Source organism: Macaca thibetana, chromosome 9 (assembly GCF_024542745.1).
Source record: "Macaca thibetana thibetana isolate TM-01 chromosome 9, ASM2454274v1, whole genome shotgun sequence".
NCBI lineage: Eukaryota > Metazoa > Chordata > Mammalia > Primates > Cercopithecidae > Macaca > Macaca thibetana.
The window spans coordinates 75,177,351-75,204,559 of NC_065586.1; the positions used below are offsets into that span (position 1 = coordinate 75,177,351).

General features: G+C 38.6%; 2 protein-coding genes across 4 annotated transcripts in view; both read right to left on the minus strand.

Moving 5' to 3' along the window:
• Window positions 1–18,695, minus strand: part of BICC1 (BicC family RNA binding protein 1) — a 328,071-nt gene extending 309,376 nt beyond the window's left edge. For 2 of the 3 annotated variants that reach the window (XM_050803023.1, XM_050803024.1), the window contains exon 1: window positions 18,234–18,444. In XM_050803023.1, coding sequence (XP_050658980.1) covers window positions 18,234–18,423 — 190 coding nt within the window. In that variant the 5' untranslated portion in view covers window positions 18,424–18,444. Of the gene's footprint in view, window positions 1–18,233 lie in introns of all 3 variants that reach the window. The other variant, XM_050803022.1, reaches the window with a different exon arrangement.
• The window catches only part of PHYHIPL (phytanoyl-CoA 2-hydroxylase interacting protein like), a 1,239,789-nt gene that overhangs the window by 747,981 nt on the left and 464,599 nt on the right, over window positions 1–27,209 (minus strand). The window lies entirely within an intron of this gene.

The window sequence follows — 27,209 nt, forward strand, 5'->3', positions numbered from 1 at the left end:
CTGGCATTTCAAAGAATTAATCTTGGTTTGAATCCACTGCTAGAGAGTTAGCGTGGTTTTTGGGGGGTGTTACAGAACCCTGTTTTTTCATATTGCCAGAATTATTTTTCTGGTTCCTTCTAATTTGGGTAGTCTATTTCTTCTCATTATTTTTGAATTTATTTTTCATTTAACTGGGGTTTTTATTTATTTTATTCCCCTTGTGGGTGTGACATTAATGTTTATAATTTATTGTCACCCAGCTTTGGCTCCAGGTGCTTTCAGTGGTGAAGACTCTGTATGAGTTTCTTGGTTACAGAAATCTTTGCATGATGCTTTTCTCAGATGCTTGTTGTAGTAGTGATACGCTTGCTGTGTGAGCAGGTTCAGTGTTTCCTGTGGGGATTTTCAGTCTGGTTCACAGTTATAGGCTGCTGCCCACTGTTTCTTTCAAACAGTCTGTAGTTCCTTTGTTTTTCTGTTAAGTTCCTATGTTGCTTCTTGAAAAAAAAAAAAGTTCAGAGCATTAATTTCTACACACTACTTTGTCTGAGTGGGAGAGGCATGCTGGCAATACCTCCAATCTGCTATCTTGGGTAAGGGGAGACTTAATGTCCTCCTTTACCTAGTGACAATTTTCTATAAAGTCTATTTTTGTCTGATATAAACAAGAACACCTCTGATCTCTTTGGGTTACCATTTGCACGGAATATCTTTTTTCCATCCTTTTACTTTCAGTCTGTGTATGTCCTTATATCTAAAGTGTCTTGTAGACAGCATATAGTTGGATCTTGTTCTTTTTTAATCCATTCAGCCACTCTATGTCTTTAGACTGGGGAATTTAATCAATTTACATTTAAAGTAATTACTGATAAGTAAGAACTTACTATTATCATTTAATTGTGTTCTGTATGGCTAGTAGTGGTTTTGTCCACCTTCACATCTCTTGCTGCCTTCCTTTCTATTTCATTGATTCTTCTGTAGTGACATGTTTTTCTTTCTCATTTTTTCTGGTGCATCTTCCATGAGTATTTCACCAGAGAGGTTTATATTTCCATATCCTTTCATGTTACTGTCGAGTATCCCTTTGTTTCAACCTGAAAAACTCCCTTCAATAATTCTTAAAAGGCAGGCATAATGGTAATTAATTCCTCACCCTTTGTTTATCCAGAAAGGTCTTTATTTATTCTTCACTTTTAAAAGTCTTGCCATATATACTATTCTTGGTTGTCACTTTTTATTTTGTTCTTCAGCACTTTGTATAGATGAGGGGGATGTCAAAACTTTCATGGAAAACTGAATTAAAAGATAAAAATTAAAAATATGAACTTTATTTCTCATCATAAGCCCCAAAAAGTTCCAGTACTCTTGTAAGTGATTATATCAACCGTTTAGTACATCACTAAAGAATTGGGGGTCCTAGGAACTTAGCCACGTCAATGCAGTCTTTTTTACATTATTAAGTGAAGAAAAATGGATACCCTTTAAAGATGTTTTTAAATTAGGAGACAAAAAGAAGTCAAAAGGAATAAATCACAATTGTAAGGTAGATGCCTAATGATTCCCCATGGAAATTATTTACAATTTGTCCCTGTTTGATGAGAGGAATGGCAGAAGCACTGTCACAATGGAGAACAACTCGCTGATGAAGCTTTCCCAGGCACTTTTCTTCTAAAGCTTTGGGTTTCTCAATATGCTCTCATAATAAGTAGACGTTATTTTCTTTCTTTTTTTTATTTTTTTGAGACAGAGGCAGATGTTATTTTCTTTTGATCCTCCAGAAAGTCAATAAGCAAAATGCCTTGAATATCTCATAAAACTGTTGCCATGACTTTTTCTCTTGACCGTGTGCCCCTCTTGGTAGCCACTGCTTTGATTGTGCTTTGTCTTCAGGATTGCACTGGTAAAGCCATGTTTTATCTGCTGTTACAATTGTTTCAAGAAATGCTTCAGGATCTTGATGCCAATTGTTTGAATTTTTCACTGAAAGCTCTTATGTGCAGCTAATCTAAGCATAACAGTTTTGACAACCATTGAGTGGAAAGTTTGTTCAACTTTGATTTTTTTAGTCAGATTTGTGTAAGCTAAACCAACTGAGATGCATATAGTATTTGGCTATTGCTTCTGTTGTTAATTGTTACTCTTCTTCAGTTAAGGCATGAATAAGATGAATTTTTTCCTCATAAATTGATGTGGATTATCTGCTGCCATGGGCCTCAATCTTCATAATCATCTCATCCCTTCTTAAAATGAGTTGAAAGCAGCTGATGTCTTAGGCATACTATCCCCATAAACTTTTTGTAAAGTATCAATAATTTCACCATTCTTCCACCATGCTTCACCATAAATTTGATATTTGTTCTTGCCTCAATGGTAGCAGAATACATGTTGCTCTGGATGGGGACTCTTTTCAAACTGATGTCTTATCCAAATTAGCAGAAGTTTATTTTAGTGCCAAAGAATGTTTGAAATCCATGCATAGATTTTTCATAATACATACTGTCCATGAACTTTTTGAAGATCCCTCATATAATCTCATTCCACTCTGTCCTGTGATGCTTCCACTGAGAAATCTATGATATTCTTATGGAAAGTCTCTGTATACAACATATTGCCTTTCTCCTGCTGCCCTTAAGATTTTTGTTTTTGGAAAGTTTGATTATAATGTGTCTTAGTGTGAATTTCTTTAGTTTCATCATGACTGTAGTCCTTTGAGCTTCTTAAATTTGGATATCTATTTCCTTTTTCACATTTGGAAGGTTTTGGCTATCGTAGTTTGAAAAATATTCTGTCCCTCATTTCCTCTATATTCCTCTTCTGAAATTCCTATAATGCATTTACTGTTCACGTCATGGTGTCCCATAACGTGGGACATGAAGTCCCTTAGGCTTTCTTCATTTTTCCTTTTCCTTTTTATTCCTCTGACTCAATAATTTCGAATGACCTGTCTTTGAGTTTGCTGATTCTTTCTCCTGCTTAATAAAGTCTGCTATTGATCCCCTATAGTAACTTTTTTTTTCAAATCAGTTACTGTATTCTTCAGCTTCAGAATTCCTGTTTGGTTATTTAGAATTCCTGTTTGGATCTTTACCGTTTCTATCTCCTAATTGATTCTCATTTTATTCACAGTTTCATTGTATATGTTTTCCTCCACTGAACTTAATTTAAAATGTTCCTTTTAAACTATTTGTCAGGTAATTCATAGATCTCCATTTCTTTTGGGTCAGTTTATGGAGACTTATTTTGTTCGTCTGATTGGGCCATATTTTCCCTGTTTCTTTGTGTGCCTTATATTTTGTTGTAATTTTTGTATTTGAATAAACAGTCACCTCTTCCAGTCTTTACAGACTGGTTTTGGATGGAAAAAGACCTTCACCAATCAGGTCAGCTAGAGATTATGGCGGTCTCTCAAACCTTTTACAGAGATGATTTTTTTCTGAGCCTATGTGTGTAATTTCACAACCAGAATAGGTTTGCTGGTTTCTTTTCTAGGAGTCTATAGTCTCTTGCACCCTCTGGTGTCTGTCTGCAGTACTACGGGTATTTTGGTGCTGCCACCAACCGCTGAGCTCTCTTGTTCTCAGCAGCCCCCAGGCATCCAAAGTATGTCTATTCCTCATCAGTACTCCAAGTCAAGCAAGGCAGAAACCAGTCACTTGAGTAGTCTCAAAAAGCCAGAACGCTGGACATAATTCCATTTTACTCTTTTCCTCCCAAGGGAGAAACCAGTCACTGGACCTTTCTTCCTCATCATTAGCTGTGGTGGCTTGGGGAAGGGGCCGACTCCAATGAAATGAAACAGTTTTTCTTACCTGTTTCAAAACCGTGGTTCTTGGTTTTAAACTGGAGTTCCGTGACTTTATAACTGATTTCTGGCCTTCTCATACAGGCCTTATCGGACCATATATTGTTAAGTCAGTGTTTCTGTAGAGGTAGAAGTCTGGTGCTTCCTATTCCTCCATCTTGCTGACTGCAGACAGGCTTATTTTGTAACCTCATAAAGCATTCTCTACACCAAGAATTTACAGTAAGGAAGTTTCTTTGATTTAGAACAAAGGTATAAAATATCTTAAGCATCCATTTCCACTTCTCCCTTTCTGAATTTTGTTTGCATTTAAAGTATATAAAGACATAGTACTGTACACACAATCTTATATGCCATCTCACCTTCATCTCTGATTCCAGCGAGGCTACAGTAAACAGTTCTGCATAGGTATCAACCCAATTTGGGGTAACAATGTCTCATCTCAATCTTACACTAAACATACTTCTTTACTCCTTCCCTAGGAGCTTGTTGGATGCCTATGGGTGTACGTCTTAAGTGTATTAACCCAGAATCGCAGGAAAGGCAGGCCCCAGAAGGCAACCCTTGACTCTCCTCAAGGAGGGAACAGAAGCTGACAGACAAATGCCTCTCCTTTTAATCGCATAGGTGGACAATTTAGGGATACAGTTTCTGGGCCTCACCAGAAGTAGTAGTCATCCTCAGAAGTAACAAACTAAATAGTGCATCATTGTATTGGCTTTGCCTTTTTCTATTTGATTCTTCAATACCCTCATTTCACTTCTTGGTCTTGGGGGGCGGAGGTACGTGACCCAGGCTATGATGTACATTAATCAGGGCCTTACTCTATGTGATCTCCTTTTGTTTTCTATTAATAAACACAGATAGGTTTCCTCTCTTCCACTGGATTATATTCCTTTTAGAGGTAAAGGGCCTCATTTAATTCTGCAGTCCCATAATATGCACTCATGATTTTTGCCTAATACATCCAACAATTTCCCATCGTAAATGGCCTCACTAGTCCCAAATGATTTAAAATGGAAAAAAAAAACTTTCACAAGCTTGAAAGCTAATCATTTATGCAAAACTTTTAAAATTCAGATCCATTTTTATAATGTTTTGTTGCTAAAGCCCAGTTTTTTGACTTGGTCAAATATGCTTTACTTAGATAATGCATCTCAGACATCCATTTACTGATAGTAAATAAAAATTTTGAAGATAATCTTTCTGTGTAGGTAATAAGTGCCAACAATGTTTTAGTAAATTATAGATCCCTGAAAAAAAAACTCTATAACTCTATGATAATCTCAGGTTTCCTTTTCCCATATAAAATGTTTTAATTTAAAAAAAAAATCCAGCCCCCCCCCCCATTAAAATAAACACTTCTTTACATGATTCCTCCTACAACATTCAAGCCAAACACACATTTCTCTGGCTTGAAGTTAAATCATTATATGAAATAATTTAAAAAGATAAAATCTTATCAAAATATTGCCTTTAAGTGATGCTTTTAACAAAAAAAAAAAAAAAACTCATAATATGATAAAGGGACCAACTCAGAACATAGATAATTCAAGATCTAGTGGTCTTCTGTGCAGAATAAGAAAAATACTGTGTTAGTTCTCAATAATCAACAAGCAATTAAAACAAGTGTTAAAATACTTGAAATCTAGACAGATACAGATGTCTTTATTTTTTATTGAAATTTTACCCTAATGCACAACATTACATTTTCCTGCTCTGCAACTCTAGTGGTTTAGATGCTAGATATCAATCCTGGCACATGAAGCTTGATAACTGGACATATTAGTAGAGGAAAAGGAAAATGTGACAAAAAGATCCTACTTGAGGAAGCATAAAATCTGTTGTTTATCTAGTACAGTATGTTAACACCAACAAGTCTCAACTATGATTTACACTGTAATCTCTGCTCAATTACTGTAGAAAACCTTAAATTAGCTAAGATCTAGCCCACAGAATTCAGGGTGTTGCATATTTGACTGCCAAGATGTTAGAAAACAGAGTGTGGTTAGCTGTCTGATGAGTACTTGCCTCTCCAAAGCCAAGACACACTTCAACTATCCTCTTTCTACCACATTTCCCATTTGCTGTGAATGCTCAGGTGTGGTATAGATCAAGGTGAATCCCTATCAAAGATACTCATGTATGGAGAACTAACTCAGCTTCTAACACCACGTTCAAAGTACCATTGGGTTTGTATTGTTTACTGTGCAGAAGATCTGGAATACTGGAACTGAAAGAGATTCTAAGGGGCATCTACTCCAAAACCCTGAGAGGTTGTCCAAGGTGGCCAAGTCGGTGGTAAGACTGGGTCATGAACTCAGGGCACCTGACTTCTAATCAACATTCTGTGGACAGAAGTGGTTTATTTCCCTCTAACTCAAAATAACTCAATGATAATCTTAGTGCAGTGAGCAAGCTAACATAAAAGGCTATTCTTATTTTTGAGAATGGATTATCTCTTATCTGAGATGCTTTGAAATCACATTTAAACAAGTATCTAGAGATGTATTATTCTAAGAACAAGATAGTTCAATGTCTGCAATGAAATAAACTGAAATTATATTAACCTTGACAAATTTCAATTTATAAAACTAATCCAAATTAGATACAAACATAATTAACATTAACCTCACTTGAATTAAGTTTTGCATATCCTCATTCAAAACTCCACACTAATGCACTATCACTAGAAGTAAAACATTCTACATACTCCCTAGATTGAGGGTGAAGACAGATCATCTTGCTTATGGAGAACTGCTCTGCCTTACTTGGGTAAGGCAGAAGTGTTAGGCATTTCCTAAGGCAGAGCACGTGACTTTGCTTTAAGCTCCATTCCAGGAGGCCAACGCCAGGTCCGCTAGCCCAAAATGAAACAAACTTTTTAATCCAGATCCATCATGGGTCATTTATTCTATAAACACAGTCCAGATATTTTCACAGCTCTGGGCCAGATTCCACAGAGGAACAGAATATGAATTTGAAAAATACGAACTATTTACAGGGCACCAATTGTGTGCCAGCCCTACAAATGTTATCATAACCCTACATGAGACATATTATTCTGTTTTGTAAAGGGAGAAACTGAGAAAACATAACCAAAGTTAGTAGAAGGCAGAGCTTTGGAACACCTGCATTCTCACTGAGAATTCTAACCCAGCCCTGAGCCTGACACCAAGATCCTCTGCATTTCATCAGGGCACTCAAGAAGCAATGTAGATGTGTGGCATCATTTCTGAGGGCTCTGTTCTGTTCCCTTGGTCTATATCTACAACCATCTGATCTTTGACAAGCCTGACAAAAACAAAAAATGGGGAAAGGATTCCCTATTTAATAAATGGTGCTGGGAAAACTGGCTAGCCATATGGAGAAAGCTGAAACTGGATCCCTTCCTCATACCTTATACAAAAATTAATTCAAGATGGATTAAAGACTTAAATGTTAGACCTAAAACCATAAAAACCCTAGAAGAAAACCTAGGCAATACCATTCAGGCCATAGGCATGGGCAAGGACTTCATGACTGAAACACCAAAAACAATGGCAACAAAAGCCAAAACTGACAAATGGGATCTAATCAAAGAGCTTCTGCACAGCAAAAGAAACTACCATCAGAGTGAATAGGCAACCTACAGAATGGGAGAAAATGTTTACAATCTACCCATCTGACAAAGACCTGATTTCCAGAATCTACAAAGAACTTAAACAAATTTACAAGAAAAAAACAACCCCATCAAAAAGGGGGCGAAGGATATGAACAGACACTTCTCAAAAGAAGACATTTATGCAGTCAACAGACACATGAAAAAATGCTCATCATCACTGGCCATCAGAGAAATGCAAATCAAAACCACAATGAGATACCATTTCACACCAGTCAGAATGGCGATCATTAAAAAGTCAGGAAACAACAGGTGCTGGAGAGGATGTGGAGAAATAGGAAGACTTTTACACTGTTGCTGGGACTGTAAACTAGTTCAACCATTGTGGAAGACAGTGTGGCGATTCCTCAAGGATCTAGATCCAGCCATCCCATTTCCGGGTATATACCCAAAGGATTATAAATCATGCTGCTATAAAGACACATATACACATATGTTTATTGCGGCACTATTCAAAATAGCAAAGACTTTGAACCAACCCAAATGTCCATCAATGACAGACTGGATTAAGAAAATGTGGCACATATACACCATGGAATACTATGCAGCCATAAAAAAGCATGAGTTCATGTCCTTTGTAGGACACGGATGAAGCTGGAAACCATAATTCTCAGCAAACTATCGCAAGGACAGAAAACCAAACACTGCATGTTCTTACTCATAGGTGGGAATTGAACAATGAGAACACTTGGACACAGGGTGGGGAACATCACACACTGGGGCCTGTCGTGGGGTGGGGGGAGAGGGCAGGGATAACATTAGGAGATATGCCTAATGTAAATGACAAGTTAATGGGTGCAGCACACCAACATGACACATATATACATATACAACAAACCTGCACATTGTGCACATGTACCCTAGAACTTGAAGTATAATTTTAAAAAAAGAAGCAATGTAACCTATTGTGGAGGGTGGTTTGTCATCCTAAACTCAGCTATGATACATCTCCACAACATACAAAAGTATAGACCTTACAACAACCCTAAGAAGAAAACTATATCTACTTGGAATTCCAAGAGGAAAGCAGAGCTCCAAATTTAAAGTGTTTATAGCTTTTTTTTCCCCCTGTAAAATACAGATCCCAATGGGCATCTGTATCTCATAAGTTGTGGCTGAGATCACCACACAGGCATAAATCACCAAGGACAATGCCTCACACAAAGTAAGAGATCAATACAAACTGGCTGCTGCTTTTGCAATTACCATCACTCTTCAGTAGTCAGATTCGTCAAATTTCTTCCTCAGAATACAGTCACAAAGAAAAAAAAAGCTATGTAATTACGTTCATTATAAGGTACTTCATAACTATAAAAAATTTTTTTCAACCAAATGTATTCAACCACAGAATTTTAATTCTGAAAACTGCTTAGAAATACAGAAAACATTTAAGAGATTAAAATGCTGAATACAAAGCAGTAAATACTATATCAGCAACTACATAAACTCTAATTCAAGGCAGAAAATTGAAAATGGTTGTTAGGATGGTGAGATAGTACTGATGATTATTTTTCTTTTTAAAAACTTCCTCATATTGCTTTTAAAATTTCTACAATAAAAAGTGTGTTTTTAAATTATTTCATAATATATTTCATAGGTATCTATTATGCCTAACTTAATGGGAGTCTGCAGGAAAACAATGCATTGTGAGCCTACTGTGCAATATGACAATATTGCCCTCTACAAGAATATACAGATTTATGCTCCTCCCCCAAGTCCCTTACAACAAGCCACTATAAACGACATGCCAGTTATAAGTTACTTTCCCAGACTAAAATTCTTCAAGATGATTTAATAATGTGGAAAAAGTACTAGCTTCAAGCGTAAAGGAAATCAAAAAAAGAAAAGAACTGATTCTTAACTTCAATGATTTCACCATCCTCTAACCACCTTGTAATGTTTCTCAAAGTGTGATCCTGGGACCATCTCCACTAGGCTCACAGGATTCTTTTCAAAATGCCAATCCTGCCAACACCACTTTCAAACCTACAAAGCTGGAATCTGAGAGGGAAGCCCAGAGTCTACCCCCTCAAAAATGGAAAAAAAAAAAAAATTCCCCAGGGGATTTTCATGCCCACAACTTTTAAAAAATATTGATCCACAGACATGCTAAGCAGGTAAGATAAAATTCACTTAAATTTTTCAATGAAAAAGGCAAAACAAAGATCTAACTCTATGTTGGTAATTCAACTGCTTTCTAATAATGGACTGTGGGAGCCGCAAGTATAAGGAGCAGATACCCTGCAGATTTGTTGTCTCTTCTGCCTAACCTGCAAAACTTCCCAGAAAATAATTTTGCAAAATTGATCAGGAACCTTAAAATTTCCATGTCCTTTGCTCCCCAAAATTTCACTAATAAGGTTTTTCCTATGAGAATAATCAAAAATGTATAAAAGGTTTTTAGGCAGAAGTGGTTGGGGCAGCGGGCTAAATATTTATCATCTGCCATATCTTGAGTACCTGCTCCGCACCTGGCACTTGTGGATACAGTATTTCTAATCCTCACAACCTAGAAGATAGATACTTTCTATCTCCATTTTAGAGATGAGAAGCCTGGGCTAAATGAGTTATTAATTTGTCCCAGGCCACTCGGCTAATAAATGATAGGATCTGAATCCTGGGCAGTCTTGAGTAGAAACACTGGGCTCATTCCACTGTCTGGCCACCTAAAAATATTCTAGAATGTTGTAGTGTTTAAACAAAGTATACTACAACAAGAGAATTATATAGACATTTGAAACCATGTTCTTCACGAACCCTTAATGAAACAGAAAATACTTATGATTCAATGCTAAGTGAAAAAGATAGGAGGTATGATCCCCGTGTAGAATTTTAGTCACAGAAGGGTAGGGCCAGTAACTCTTTTGGTTTCATCTGCATCTCCAAAGCTCAACACTGCACCTGACATATGGTACAAACTCAATATGCATGGCAAAAATAAATTATGTGTAGGCATATTTTCAAAAGACCAGGAAAAAAAAATCCTAAAATATCATCAGTGGTTATTGCTGGATTCTGGAGTTAGAGATGACTTTTGGTTTTTCTTTTTTACATATGTTTATACCTTCAAGTATTCTATATAGGTTTGAATTACTTTTAAAATCAAGGGGGAAAAAACAGCAATGGCTAATTTTCACATCCTATGTTTAATCACCTTCCCATATAAAAGATACAGTTAAGCTCCAGATCAACTCAATATACAGACTAATGTGTGGTTTATCATTTTCACTATAACAGGGAAACCACCTGATACCTAGAAAGTGTTAAGTGTTATCTTTTTATATGCCAGCATCATAAATGGCAACACGACTTAACACTTCTTACAAATACAAATGCTTTCATCATCCACAGTTATTAGTAGCCTGACCGGTAGGAAAAGGATTTACAAATGTATAGCACCCACAATGTTTCTTTAATGGTTTTGTGCTCTTTGGAGACTTCCCCAGATGGTAGTACAACAAGGATTAGACATTGAATTTGGTGGCTTTTGCAGCATAACAAGATTTTCTTGCCAAGATCATCCCTACACACCAAAACCACTATAAATTAGCATTAAAATTGGGCCTCATTTCTGGTAATTTATTAAGTATTTCATATAAAGGAATATATATGGTCACTATTACCCTATGCATTTTTTTAAGTAAGAACTGTATCTTAAAATGAGCTAAGAATGAGTCAACTGGTTTATTTTATTAGCTCACCATTTCAGACAATTTCAAAAGACAAAACATGGGATGATAATTCTATCAAACTGTCTCCAAAATGATTCTGAACAAATTCTGGCTTTGTTGGCCAGATTATACCTAAGTGACCAATCTATGAAAAGCCAAAAGGGTGAGGCATGAACTACAGCGTACCTGTCAATTCTAAAAGAAATCTGACATATGTGGAAGGTGGGAGGAGGGAGGACAGAAAGGGTATCTTAAGGTAATAAAAAGTGAAATGAGCATTTTTATTGTACCATGTAATTTTCTATGGGAAAAAATTTGACATGGAGAAAACAATGGAGAATTTTTAGAGATAGTTCCAGTACTCAGTGGCCCTAGGTTCTGTTCATAAAAGGAGTAACATGATGAGAAGAGCTGTGGATGATCAAAGTTGGTTTCCTCTTTGGTATTTAGGTTTATTTCTGGACTATGCCAAGAAATAAATTCTAGGGGGCCTCTCAGAACCTATTCTGGTTTGGGGGCTGCTTGATGAAACAAAAAACTATAATTTAAAAAAAGAAAGAAAGAAATTCTACTGATATATGTTACTGAACAATATAAGTTCCTACGGATTATCAGCACAGTCCGAAGTGTCTGATACAGGTACGCTTTGGCGTCGGTCACAATTTGCAATTTTGGGTCCCAATGCTCCTTCACTTTGCCCACTGTGAGGAAAATATGGGGTAAAATATTCAGCATCCATTCTGATCCCCTTCTTCATTGCCTACTTCCACTAGTGAGGCTGGAAAAAGAAGATACATTCCCAGAGTCTTTTGCAGCAAAAGGTGGCCAAAGAAGTACAGATGGAAGTTCCAGGAGAGAGAATTCCTTGTCACATAAAAAGGAAAAATCTCTAAGAGAAAATAATTTTTGTTCTTCTGCCTTTTACCTGCATAAACCACAGACACACCTCAAGACACAGCCACAGCCGCAGTGCAAAAATAAGGCAAATAGTCACAGGCTGAAGATGGTGGAGGCAGGGAAGAGGGAAGACACTGGGCTCCTGATGTCCTTGAGCAGCTCTTGGAGCCTGGACTGCTTAGCCCCAGACTTCTCATTAGGTGAGAAAGACAAACCCCTGGCTTGTTTAAGCCACTCTGTGTCAGGTTTCCTGTTAGTCGCAGCCAAATACATTCTTGCCTGTAAAAGTCATTGGTATAACAAACCTCTCTAGCTATGTATTCATCAATGATCAACTTCACCAAAACCCCCCAAGTCTTCATAGAGATAACATTGACTGAGAGTGCTTGCTTCATGCCCGTGAGCATGAGGTTTTACCGCCCCTCTCAGTGCATCCTCACAGACCTGTACAAGAAGCGAAGTGAGGACCTCCTCAATCCAAGTTAGTCTGAAAGCAGCTCCTGGGCTCTTTACTGCCAAGCTATATACAACCTCTGATGTGTTTTTTCACTTAACCTACAAAGCAATTTTAATTTCAACTATGCTCTCTGGCTCAAGTAAATTGTCATAACAAACTTTTCTAATTTTTTGAGGAAGACTTTCACTAAAACACATCAAACACACCCCCCGCCCCAACACACATGCAAAGGATTCACATGCAATTAGAAGAAAAAAGAAAAGAAGACTTGGCAAGCATTTGCTTTCTAGTGTTTTGAAATCTTTTTTTTTTTTTTTTTTTTTTTTGAGACGGAGTCTCGCTCTGTCGCCCAGGCTGGAGTGCCGTGGCCGGATCTCAGCTCACTGCAAGCTCCGCCTCCCAGGTTCACACCATTCTCCCGCCTCAGCCTCCCGAGTAGCTGGGACTACAGGCGCCCGCCACCACATCCGGCTAATTTTTTGTATTTTTTAGTGGAGACGGGGTTTCACCGTGTTAGCCAGGATGGTCTCGATCTCCTGACCTCGTGATCCACCCGTCTCGGCCTCCCAAAGTGCTGGGATTACAGGCTTGAGCCACGGCGCCCGGCCGTGTTTTGAAATCTTTATCCATCATGTGAGACAGTACTGCTGCATCTGAACTGATGTTTATTAAGCACCATGAACCTGGCACTGAGCTAAGCATTTTACATACATTCTCACATTCAGTGTTCGCGATATCCCCATAAAGTGGGACTATTATTATCCCCATTTTACAGGTGAGCAAATGAAACATGTTAACCCAGGCAGAGTATTTTCTTCGAAAAAGCTTCTTTCTACACACCAATGAATGACTCAAATTCAGAACAACTTACAACTAGAAGAGAGGTTAACTGATTTTGCTGCTAGTCTTTAGTAAACCATACTAGAAGTGAATGGCTCAGGACCAAAGAATGAAAAACACTCAAAGCAAGAACAATTTACAACTAAAAAGGGTGCAAAGCCCTCATCCTGAGCAAAATCTAGAATTCCACACTCATGTCTAATGGAGCTTTACTTAATGTTTACCCACCCATCTTTACAAGTATACTTGACACATGGCAAGCTGCCAGGAAGGCCAATAATAATATTTAGATAGCTGTGCCTGTTCATTAATCATAAGATAATTTAAGACCGAACTAAAGTTTCCAATATACTTGATTTTCATGATCAATATAAGAATATGCATTTTATACACTGTGATTTACAGTGAATATTGTTGTTAGCTTATTCAGCATTTCCTATGTTGCCAGCACTGGGATGGCTTACAGACACCTTTTTCCTCTTCATTGTCAAAACTACCTCAGGAGGTAAGTACTACCATTAACTGCCCCGTTTGAGAAATGAAGTCGCAAGTGATAGATTCTCCCAAGCTCCCTATTAAAATGTAGCATCAAGATTCAAATCTAGATTTGGCCCAGAGCCCTGTGCTCTTAATCTCTAAGCTCATAAACTTATTTGATTTGTTTTTGCTGTTTATTAGCCTTGATCAAGCATTAGCTAGAAAACTCTGTTTATTTAAGCTTTACTCTATATCTTCACTTTCAGTACTCCCCCATTTTCATACATTTTTGGCTTCATATTTCTTCCCACTCTCATGAAAAAAAATCTAAATTATTATCTGTTCATCAAATCATTTTAAAAATCCACTAAAGTTTGCTGAATTAAAGAGATAACATAGTTGCTGCTCCTCCTGTTAATCAGTGATGTACAGCAACCTCTGTTTTAGTGGCTAACTCTGCTACTCAACCAACCAGTAGCAAATGACTCCAGTTCTGCCTATCATTGCAAAAACGCAACATGGTTCTTAAAGTCTTTGGCAGCAGTTATAAAACCTCACCAGATGTCAATCTGCTTTCATGAAAACAGGCCATTCCTCCCCACTACAGGTCCCACTTTTTAACACTCACTACTTTCTCTACTGAAAGAAGGGATTCCCAAACTCTGAAAATGCCTGTGCTTCTGAATTTTATGTGGGAATTTGTTTTTTTTAATACTTTGAAGTGCTGTGTTATATGTGGGAATTTTTAATTTTGTAGTACACATATATGTTTTTATAAGGAAAAATACTTTTAAAAAGAAAAGTATTAATATAGGAACCCTGTGATTGCCTCAGTACTCTGGCAAACAACAAGACTGTATCTCTGATTCTCTTGACTCAATTATTTCCTACTTTCTCCCAGACTTCCTGCTATAACACTCTCCTCCCTTCCCTCCCTGATAATTCACATTTGAGTTAATGTGAGTTATGATACATAACTCATAACTTTAACTAAAATTTAATTGACTTAAATAAATCAATACTATTATTTCATATGATGCATGAAATTTACATTTGAAGATCAGTAATAAAGAAATTATATAAGGATTTTCTTTATCATTAAAAATGCTGTCTATGATATTCATTCCAAGGCTTACAACACCCATCAAAAACCTAAACTTGAAAATAAATTTCCATTTATAAAACTGTAAACTAATAAAACTGATCATCTTCATTTACAGCAAAAACATCAGATACTCTGCATGGTTGTGTCGAAGCAGTTATTAGACCCCAACCCACCAGTAAAAAAACAAGAAAAAACAGTGATATTTCCCTACATTGTTGGCTTGATGGTTTTTATCTGTAACAATTCTTTTAAGTTTCAATGATCATCTAAGAATGGTATTTCATTTATTTGACTACTACCCTATTGCCCATATATTAACCTCACCGAATTTTTGGTCCATTGCGTAGAAGAATTTCTCTACTAATAAAAATACAACTCATTAAAGATTAACTTGCCCCCAGGACAGTCTCTCTGGAAACAAATTCCAAGCATTACAATCACCAAATTGCACTCTGAATACTTAAAGGCAGATAATCTTATTTATCCTGATTTAAATTGGAAAACTATACCCATTTTAAGTCAATTGTAAATACAAAAATAGCACAACCAAATTCACAATAATTGAAAACTCAAATATAGACTTTACTTACTTGGCACTTTTCAAATAAAAAGCTTTCCACCCAAGAATATCTAACAATACTGGAATGCTTATTGACTTGACAGACATACGTCTTTAGTTTCTATCTTACTTCTGCAATTATGAAATTGCAAAATTATTTTGTTTCCCAACTATTTACTGAGTATATACTATATTTCATACATTATGGTAGGCACTGGAAATCCTTTTAATCCATGATACAATATCTATTATTAATAACAGATATTTATTAAGTTCTTATCATTGACCAAACACTGTGGGCAAATGTTAGCTTTGTTAGCCATCATCTCTTTCGATTCTCCCAAAACCCTAAGAGAAAACGTCCTAGTATCAGCTCCATTCTACGGATGGGCAAACTGAAGGCAGAGAGAGGCCCAGCAACTTTCCTAAGATCCTATAGGGTTTTGAACCCAGGTATTAGTGATCCCAGTGCTCACACTTGCGTTTTGGTCAACAACAAATCACATATACTACAATGGTCCCATAAGATTATAATGAAGCTGAAAAATTCCTATCGCCTAGTGATGTCATAGCCATAGTAACATAACACATTACCTTTTCAATGTTTAGATATATTTAGATACACAAATACCATTGTGCCACAACTGTCTACAGTATTGGGTACAGTAACATGCCTTGTAGCCTAGTAACATTATTTGTAGCCTAGGTGCAAGAGACTATACCATACAGCCTAGGTAGTAGGTGTAGCAGGCTACACAATCTAGGTTTGTGTAACTACACTCCATGATGTTTGCACAATGAAAATGCCTAAGGACACATTTCTAAGAACGTATCCCAGTCGTAGTCGTTAAGCAATGCATGACTGTATGTCGGTTGTTTAAGAGATGTTAAGACTTTCTGAAAAAGAAACTTTATTACTGCAAAGCAATTTCAAACCATTTCAGGTCGTAATATCACATCTGTTAATACAAAAGGGCCTTCAAATTTTCAAAAAGTCTCATCAAAATTTCATTTTATTCAAAGTGAAAATGAGTTAATTCAAAAAAGGAAATCCACTTATAAAGCTCAGGTTATACATTTGAACTTCCCAGAAGCTAACATCACTGTCCTTACTTGTTTGTGTGCAGGTGAAACAGATCATTCTTCCATATCACTCCAAACTCATGTAGAAAACTGAAAGCTGGTTGATAAAAGGATGAGTATATGCTACTATCAGTTCATTCCAAACGATCTCACAATATACGCCTCACAAAAATTTAATATTTGTCTTATAATCATAAAGAATCTAGACAAATAGAACCACAGAACAGACAAAATAACTAAAATGAGTTACTGAAATGCAACTGGGGCTTTAATTTCCAAATCTATCTTATAACGGTCTTACTTGAAGAGTTTATCACAGAAGTAACTCTCCTCAAAAGTTACATAATTTTAGGAAAAAAGAGAGGAAAGGGGAGAGACAAAGACATGACACACATTAGGGATGTTTATCAATAAAAATAAGCAACAAGGGAGGAAAGCCTGTAGCACATCCAAAAAACGCCTGCCAAACACTCTTGCTATTTGTTTCCACCAAGTTATTGTTTTGGAAAACATGTTGTTCTCTCTTAAAATAACCTGCTTAATTGTTCTAAAAAGCCACTGCATCTCCACCGAGGGCTAAATCGTTCCCAGACTGCGATGCACTGACTGATAAAATCAAAGTAAGTTATGCATAAAGCCACAAAGAAAGTTTGAAAAGCTCCAAACTCTCCCGTGATAAAAGAACACTAGCTACTGAATGCATCTTCACCAGCGCCCCAAGTGAGACTAATGCCTGGTACTGTACACGTATTTTAAGAATAACAGTCATTCAAACTAACTCATTTCTCTCTTTGGATGTGGGAAATGAGCCACATCGGTGGCTACAGGTAGGCTAGTAATTATCGGTTTTAAGAAAGGTCAAAATGACCTTGAACGTTTTGACGTTCACTCCAATACTCGCATTATAAATCAGAATCTGTTTTCGGTCCAGTATGGTTGAAGATTTTCTGTCTGGGAAAGTCCCAAAGAAATTAAAGAGTTAAAAATAATTCTAAGTTGTGAAAGACAAAGTCAGACATCCATAGCATCGGAAGATTTTTATGGACTGAATGTAACTCAAGATGTGTTTTAAAAGCCTGTCAAGAGATGAACACTGTCCTCAAACACAGGAGCACTGCCTCCACACACTCCCCTCGCTTTGGCTGCTCACCCCCATCCTGGCCCTCCTTGACCACAGGGGTGGGGGCGGGAGCTCCTGTCTTAAGCCTTGACATCTGCAGAGTGTTTCCCAATAGTGAGACAAGGCCCCTCAGCTGGAGGAAGTGGATACTGACAAGGGGAGCGAGTGAAACAGACGGCGAGAGACAGAACTCGAGGCTGCCAGGGCATGGGGAGGGTCACGCATACTCAGTGCGGCCTGAGTGGTCCGGATGGCACAGCCCAGGTATCCGGGCTAAAGTTGGCATCTCCAAAGTCCAGAACGCAACTTGGGCGCGCCAGTACAAACTCGGCCTTCGGCTTTTCTGAAGCCGGTCAAGTTCGCACAGGGCCCCCAGCGCCTGGAAACCTGAGAGGCGTGGAAAGGTGGGGAGTCCCGCGAAGTCTCCAGTCCCTGGGTGTCCTCCGGCTCCGCGGGGGAGCGGGCCTGGAGCTAAACCGGCCGTAGGCTGGAGTAGCTGGCGCCGGGACGCGCGGTGGGGATGTCGGAGAAGGAGTTGGAGGCTCAGTCGAGGAGTCCGAGAACACCGGGGATGCCTACCTTGTAACATGGCCTCAAGTTTCTTCCTGTCCACGCGGAAGCGCTCCTCGCTCCACTCCGGGCTGTGCAGGGTCGCCCCGGCGACCAAGTCGTCCTCGGAGCCGGGCATTGGGGAGTCAGTGCTGCGCTCGCTGTTGGAGCCGGGGTCCGACTGCGCCGCCAGGTAGCCGGGCTCTCCCTGGGCGGCCATGGTGGGCGCGCAGCGCTCGGGCTCCCGCTGCCGCAGCCGCTCTGCCTGCGCCGCCGCCTCCGCTCGCCGGCCGGGCTCAACTGGCTCCCAGCGCCGCGGCGCTAGCTCGTCCCCCTGCAACCGCCGACGCCACCGCCAACGCCGCCGCCGCCACTGAGCCCCCGGCGCATCCCAGCCCCGGGCGCCGCCCACGCCGCCCGCTGCCCCGGGTCGCGGCCCCGGTCCGGGTCCAGTGGCTGCGCCGCCCCCCGCCAGCAACGCCCGCGCGGAATGAGCGCGCCGCGCTGCCCGCGCCTCCATCCGCAGGGCCGGCGCCCCCTCCCCGCCCGCCGCCCCTGCAGCCGCGCGCTCATTGGCCCGGCGAGCCCACGGGGAGCCGCGGCGGGCGGGCGGCCTCTGGCGCTCACACACTTGGGCGCACACACACACCACGTACACACTGCCACTTTCTGCACTTTTACGTATAAATCTTTTCCGTACATGCACTTTCATAGCTCCTCAAACACACACACACTTCTGAATGTACATGGAGTGTCCACGTAATTCCTGTCTACACACACACATCACACACTACTACTTTTCTGCACTTACACATACAAATCTCTTACCCCTACATACTCTCATAATCCTCCTCCAAACACACAGACACAGACACGCCAAGTTCAAGCACAGCCGAGTCCTGAACTCACACTAAGTGCATACACAATTGCGCTGTTTACATACATGCCCTACCCCCTGAAACTCACAGCCCCAGTTGGTTCCACAAGCTTGAACGTGAGGAAGAGGAAAAAGAAGGCTTGGAGAATAAATCATGCTCGTCTTTCACAGGCATCGCCATGGACGTGGCTCGCATGTAGTTCATACCTCCAGGAAGGGTTCAAACCCAGACACTTCCTCTCCTCCCAGCAAAGTGGCCCGCTGCACGAGAGGTGGACAAGAGGCTTACTCTTTTTATTCTGAGAGTAGGAATTTTTTTTTTCTTGAATGGAGTGAGGAAGGAATTATTTTCTCTGTGATTCTCAAGGAATGGACTCAACAGACTTTTTTTTTTTTTTTTTTTTTTTTTTTTTTTTTTTTTTTAAGGAGAAAAGGGGCTTGGAGATTGCGATGTTGGTGAGCTGGATCCAGCTGGCATGTGGGCAGGGCTGTCTTGTCAGGGACTGAGGGCTTTTCTCTGTTTTCAAGGTCAGTCTCTGACAGATGACGGCCAGTAACCTCTGAGCCTCACTGCCCAGAGCCAGCCCACCCACGGCCTCTGTCAGGCTTGGATATGAAGCGCGGGGGAAGAGAAGACTCGCTCGTACTGGGTGTGCCCTTGGAACTCTGCTTTCCCAGTTCACACAGATTCATAGCCTATTATTTTATGACCCAAAGCACAAAGACTTGCGGAGAGGAACGATGGGGATAGCAGTTTGTCGCTGCGCCACAGAGGGAGGCTTCCTGGCTGACATGTAGGAAGAGCCGTATCACTGGCATAGGCCTGTGGATAATCATGGAATATGTTGAAGGTAAATCAAAATTCTTTCAGGTTCAGCTGCCTAGTTAACAAGAATTGACCCCGTGACGAGTACAGATGAGGAAACTGAGACCGTGGGAAATAAAGTAACTTGACTATGATGGTCTGGCAGCAGATAATACAGTCAGGAATCGGACCCAGGTCTGTGGGTCTTATACAAAGTCTTACCTTTTTGAGCAGAGACCCCTCCTGCCCAGAGTCACCTCCTGAAGAACTGAGAGCATCTGCACACTTAACTGCTCTGATTCACCACCATGTGTTCCTTTTATAAACTTGTTAATTACTGTTAATTTCTATCCAAGGCACTAGTTTCAGCACCAAAAGGGTTTATCTAGGAGCATTCCCACTGTCTTCCATCAGGGACGTTTACTGTGTTTTTCTATCAACAAATATTTATTGGCACCCTCCTATGTGCTTGGCACTGTTAAGCCCAAGGAATAGTGAGCAAAGACAGACACATCCCTATACTCCTTCCTGGAGCTGAAATTCTAATGAGAAGGAATATTGACCAAAAAAAAAAAAATCACAAATATAAAATCATGCCTGCAGCAAGCATTACAAACAAGAGACTCAATATATGAGAAAACCTATAATAATTGGATTCAGAGAGGTCAGTGAAGAAGGCTTCTCAGAAACAGTGATTCTAGCTCAGAATAGACATTGGAAGAGAAATTAACTAGGCAAGGGAGGGAAGAGCCATCCCTGCAAATGACCATCTGATCATAGTAATATCCCTGAAGGTAGATATTACAATTATCCTCGTTTTAGAGTTGAGGAAACGGAGGCACAAAAGGTAAAATGACTTGCTCAAGGTTGTACAACTAAGTTGAAGAATCAGAATTTGAACCCAGGCAGTCTCTTGAAAATTAGGCTTCAGGTGCTTTATGCTTAGCCAATAAGTCATATTGGCTCTCAAGATTAGCACAAGTACAGACCCTGTAGCAGAAGGAGGTAGTATGCATTCCTCCTTTGGATGAACTAAAAGAAGGCCAGCATAGTTGGTACAAGGAAACAAGGAATTAAGATTCACTGGGGCAGGAGCTATAAGTAAGAGGGAGCATATGTAAGCAGCATAGGTCAAATTAAGGAGTGTTTGTCTTTATCCTTAGAATAAAAGGAAATCATATAGAGGCTGTAAGTAAAGAAAGATGTGCTTAGATTTGCATTTTAAAAAGTTGACTATGGCTGTAGTGTGGAGAACAGACTGAGGGACAAGGATAGATAGAAGCAGTTGGACCAATTAAGAGACTATAGAGGAAGTTTAGATAATAAATGCTGCTAGCTTACATAGTTGGCGAAGATGAGAGACATGAGAGGATTTGAGAAATATTTCAACAGTAAGTATCACCAAGTAGATTGGTGATGAATTAGAAATAGTGTGATGGGAAGAGAAATGCTGAGAATATCTCTAGGGTTCTGGCTAACACAATAAGAGAGAGATAGGTGTCATTAACTGAAACAGGGAATACTGAAAGAAAATCACAATGGAGGAAAGCTCATGAAGTTGAATTTGGCATTCTGAGTTTGAAATGATGTTGAGACCTCCAAGAAGAGATGTCGTGGTTAGCAGTTGAATAGGTCTGGAATTCAGTAAAGGAATCTTGGCTAGAGATTAAAATGTGTTATTTGTTTATAGGTAATAATTCTAGCCACCTACCTGGGTCAGACTGTCTAGGGAAAATGAAGAGAGTTAGAAGAAAAGAGAACCAAAGAACGTGACTTTTTAAAGTTCTGACAGTGGTCAAGTAGAGGACAGTGTAATGTGAAAGGATATAGAAGCAGCAGTGAAAGAAGAATGAAGAAACAAATACAACTGTGTAACTCAGGAAAAACACTATTACAAAAAGGAAAGTGTTATCATCTTTGTATACTAAGGGAAGTCAACATTTTTTATGAGGTTGCTGGGGCCTTAGCAAGAAAGCCATAATGGAGAGGTTGAGGAGTGGGTATAGCTAATGCAATGAGAAGTAACAATAACTCTTTGGAAAAGGTTTGGCTGAGAAAGGGAGGAAGGAGCAATAGCTGAAGGATAAAGTGGGTAAAGAGAGCCTGTTTATTGCTCATTGGTGGTTTGGTAGTTTGGTTGGTTAGATGGTTGATTTAATGGTTTGCCAATTTTAAGCATGTTTCAAAGTGACTGGAAAAGATTCAGGTGGCAGAAATTGAGTATTTGACAAGAAGGAGAAGAACTATTATTATCAGGTTTTGAGAGCATGAACAGAATAGATTACAAGAGATAATAAGAGGACAAACAGCTATTCAGAAAGTAAACAACATGGGTACAAATATAGGTCAGTTTATAGGTTGCATTTTTACAACAGGAAGGAATTCCCATATGATGGCTTGTATTTTCCCAAAAGAATTAAAGTCAAGGTTATCTATGAAGAGTAGGAGGGAGAGGGAGCAGTCATAGGTTTGAAGAGAGTAGAGAGATTTGGTTTGGTTCTGGTAGTTGAGAAGTTTTTATATAGCCTTTGCATCTGTAAAAGGATGAGTTGGCACTGATAAGAAGTCAGTTGATGTTAGTAATCATAACTTTATAAAATTATAATGATAATCATAAATTTATAATTTGTCCTATGACTTTCTCCAATAGTATGACTATCTCCAAATGCTTCTTGAATGCAGGCACAGAGCAAACATAGGATTCCTGCCAAATGGATGCAGCATCAAGAGCCAAATGGCAATGCAGCAATGCCCAATGGAAAATAATTTCCATGGTAGAAGTTTATACCCCGCAAAACTATCAACCAAACATAAGGCTAAAATTCATTCTCAAAAACAAAATCAAAAAACTTTTTATTTATTTATGCCCTGTCTGAGGTAGCTACTGAAGAATGCTTGTCACCAAAACAAGATTAAATCAAGATAAAGAGAAAATGTAGAATATAGAAAACAAGCAAGCTAGCACGTGATAGAGGCAAAAGAGTTCCTCAAGATGATAATGAAAAGAGATCTCAAATGGGAGTAGGTCTGAAAACTCAGGGTTGAGATTTCTTCTAGATTAAATGGAATTCTTAGAATGCAAGAACATAGTCAGAGGATATTGGGACAGCTCATGAAGACTTTGTGGTTAAATTAGTGATCAGTTCATAGAAAACTGTGGTACCAAAAAAAAGACAATTATTAACTCCAAGTATAGCAAAACATGCAGAAAAATTCAGAATAATCAGAGTATGCAACGTGGCTGAGCTGTAACTAGCATTTGTCTAGTTGTAATGTAAACCATGCATATTGATCTAACCTAAATTATGACATATCTAGATTAGGAATTTGAGGGATTGGGAAATGTTCCTGTGTGTAGTGGAGGCTTTGTGTAAGGGGAGGAAGTGGTGAAAAAAAAAGAACCTCATCTGCTTTAAGGAAACATGAATAGATAATAGCTAAAATGTTTCAAAAATCAGGAGGAAGCAATGTAAGCATATTATTTGGAGACATAGAGGCAAAAGTAATATCAAGCTAAACGTTTTGGAAGTCATTGCTGTAGGAAATGGAAAATGGGGGGAAGGCATACAGTACTTCTGGCTTTTATACAAGTCTTCTAGAACAATTTGATGGGTGTATAACTTTAATTTTGGCAACACAAATGAAGTAATACATGCTTATTACACCATTATTGATAATGATAAATATCATTATCATTAATGAATAATCATTAAATAGCAGAACCTTGAATTCATGACTTCTGAGTCAGGTGCTCTTTCTACAAAAATTAAACCAGAATTAGAACATTTACCAATCTTTTTGTTTTTGTAGAGCATGTATATATGTTTGTCTTTATCTTTCCACTTCATTCAAGAAAATAATACTTTTCAATCCATTCGAAGTCTAGGAACAGATCAGATGCCAAGTAATCAATTGTATAGATTTTCTTTAATGGAGTAAGGCTCTCAAACAAAAAAATCACTGAGAAAATTTAAATAACTAAGATCACAGCAAATCTTCAAGTTCATAAAATATGAAAACCCAGAAGAGATTTTTAGCAAAACAAGATTAGTTATCTGACATCTACCTTAGATGTCTAATCTTAATCAGTGGGCATCTGACAGAAAAACTCCTCAGGATACACTTCAAAGCAAGATGGTTTGCTGTTCTTTCCCAAGCACTCTTCATTTTCCTGAATTCATTTCTTCTAAGTCCACCTATAAAAATATTGATCCTGAACTTTCGTATTTTTGTAATAGTTTCAGAAGCTTATATTAAAACTGCTTTTCTATTTGAATTTAAAACCTTAGCATTACAATTATGTTTGAAAAATCTCAACATATGTCCAGATATTAATCAATTAAATGACCTACAAAAGTCTTAGCAGGCCTATTTGTCTGTCCTATCTCCTCTTTTTGCATTTCATACTTCAACAGTTCCTAACTATTTGTGATTTCTGGTCTAGTCCTGCTTTTTCATCTTGAGCTCTTTGCACACAGTATTCCTCCAGCTTGTAATATTCTCTCTCATTTTGTTCCCCTAGCCTTCAAACACCCAGCCACCAGGCTGATTTAGGTTGTCTAGATCTTTTGTCTCCAGTGAATATTGTACTTATTTCTGTTAAAGCAATTATCTTTACATTTATTATCTCTGTCATTATCATCATCCTCATCATTATCATCATCATCATTCTATGTCTGATGTCCAAGTTCCTGAAGGCAGGAAGCATAGCTCTTCTTTTCTGTGCCTCTAGCATCCAGCAGTTGCCTAGTATATGTTGACAAGCTTTTAACTGTGCACCGGGAAACATTAGAAATTAATTTGCGATACGTTATAATTGGGATGATTAGATAACCATATGCTAACTTAGTTGAGGAAGAGCAGAAAAAGAAGAGTTAAAACTCCAATATTATAATTAAAAGCAGCTGATACGTAAGAACATTTTCTCCTCAGTTTGCAGCTGAGGACACAGGCCTAGAGAAATGAGACAAATTGATTAGAGTGCCACATTACTTGAAATAAACTTTGAATCATCAACGTTGAATCTGCAGTTATTGGTCCAGTTCCTTGACTTACACAGATCAGGAAACTGAGACCTGAAGACCTAAATAAAAAATAAAATCTTGCAAATATAAGCTTAAAATTTATGAAAAAGCTGATATTCAGCACAGTATCATCCAAGGAAACAATTCATTTCATCTCAACTTTATTTTTTCTCATTTTAACTTTTAACTGAAAGTTTTTGGGCAGAAATCTACATAGCCATGATATGATGCAGTATGTTTTGGCTATCACTTTACTCTTAAGTGAATACTCTAAAATCATATAAATAAATTTTCCCTGCAATATCAAGTTAAAATGGAAGCGAAGTATAAAATATTCTGTTTTAATGACTTTGGAGTTTGTTCTCGGAGAAGGCTTATTTGAAATAAGCATAAGTCAAATTAATAAAGGAAGGTGAACCTACCATGTGTAATCCAAACATTTCTTCAGACTAATAATAAGGACTAACACTTATTGAGCGTTTATAATTTGCTGGACACTGTGAGTTGTCTCATTTGGTTGTCACCACAATCTTTTGAAGTTGGTACAACTCTTGTCTCCATTTTAGAGAAGAAAAGAGCTCCAGCCTTGAGAGGATAACTTGCCTGAAGACCTGCAGTATGGTGTGGTTCTAAGTCAAACACAGAGACATCTGAAAGAGACAACATTCTTAAACCTGGAACCATCTGATTACATGTAGGTAGTGTAAAATGTTAGAGGTAGAAAGAACCTAAGGCTCATGGATTCAGGTAGTTTTCACATTTAAAAAACAGAAACTGTCTTTCAAATTAACTCTAATGCAGACAGCCCTTACACAAAACTAGTAGCAGTGGCTCTGGTTGAAGAAGGACAGGGGATTCTCACTAGCTCATCTTCTCTTTCTCATAATTTCAGGGTTTCAAAGGTTTCATATATTTCAATTTGAATATATGCCTCATATTCAAATTACACAGCTCAAAGCATCAAGTCATGCTCAGGTTTGTGTTGCTTTCCCATTAAGAGAGGAGGGGTTTTGTGTTTTCCAGAAGGCAAGGGCAAGAATATTTAGATAACAGAGGGGTTATTGAATTCTTTTACTATTTCGATAAAATAAGCTTCTGATTCAAAATATTGTGAAAAGTAAAATATTTTCATTGAGGTCTTCAGCACTTCAATGCTGAAAAGTAATAATAGAAGAAAATATGGGTCATCTAAGAGAGAATAAAATGGATCAATATGGAAGAAGAAAGTTAAAAAGCAGGCAGAAGAATAAAAGAAGGAAATGAACACTTCCCGGTCACTTATTTGAATTCTAACATTGCCTAACATAGAACTCTGCCAAAAAGGGGGTAAAAAGACAACAACACTACAATGTTGAAATTACCACCCATGGAGATATTTAAGCCCCCCCCTCACAGCTCCTTCAGTTGTCCAGATTTCAGAGTACATGTTAATTGTGCTTTTGATCTACAGCATCAGTATTTTACCCTGTCTTTTACTTCTGGACTAACACTCACATGTAAATTTATTCTCATGACCCCCTGGGACTGAGAAAGATGGAATGTTTTTGTAAAAGACAACAGAGTAAGCATGTGCAAAGTTGTACCTTCCTTCATTTTTTATTTATTTATTTTATTTTATTTTATTTTATTTTATTTTTGGATGTACTGACAGTCTGCTGGCAATGTGATTTTTAGGTCTAGCCAGAAACAAAGACTACAAAGCCATACAAGCATCCAACCCGCAAGGATTTGAGAACTGGCTCTGTTTCTAACACCACACTCAGTTACAAGGTAAATTCCACCAATACCACTTGTGTGCTAAATCTCACATCAAATGAGAAAAAGATTCCAGAAATTAGGGCCAAGGGAGCCTTGAGAGTGAGCCTTCCTGGGCAACTTGTGTGGGAAGAATGGGTCATAGCAGGAAGAGAGTGGGTCATCAAAGGAAGGACCCGGACCAAAATCCACAGAAATCCCAGTGGGCAAATATATGGCATGCAATCCACCACACCCCCAACCTCCTCTTATGGCTGACATTACTAGCTGATCACAGCTCTCTTCCACTCTAGCTCAGGAAATGCCTCTCAATAAGCAGTCCAAACAGCCAAGACAAATCATTTGGAGTTGGCTCTCAATATGAAACTTCATTGCCATGTTGGATCCTGAGCTGTGGTTAAAGGACTGGAAGATGAATAGTCATTCAATTGGACACAGGCTGTTGACCCCTCTTTCAGGGGAGGTGAGCCTCAGAGCAAAGGAAATAAATATCCTGGTCAGCTGTTCCCTTCAAGATTCCTGTGTTTTTGTACAGCTAAAATGAA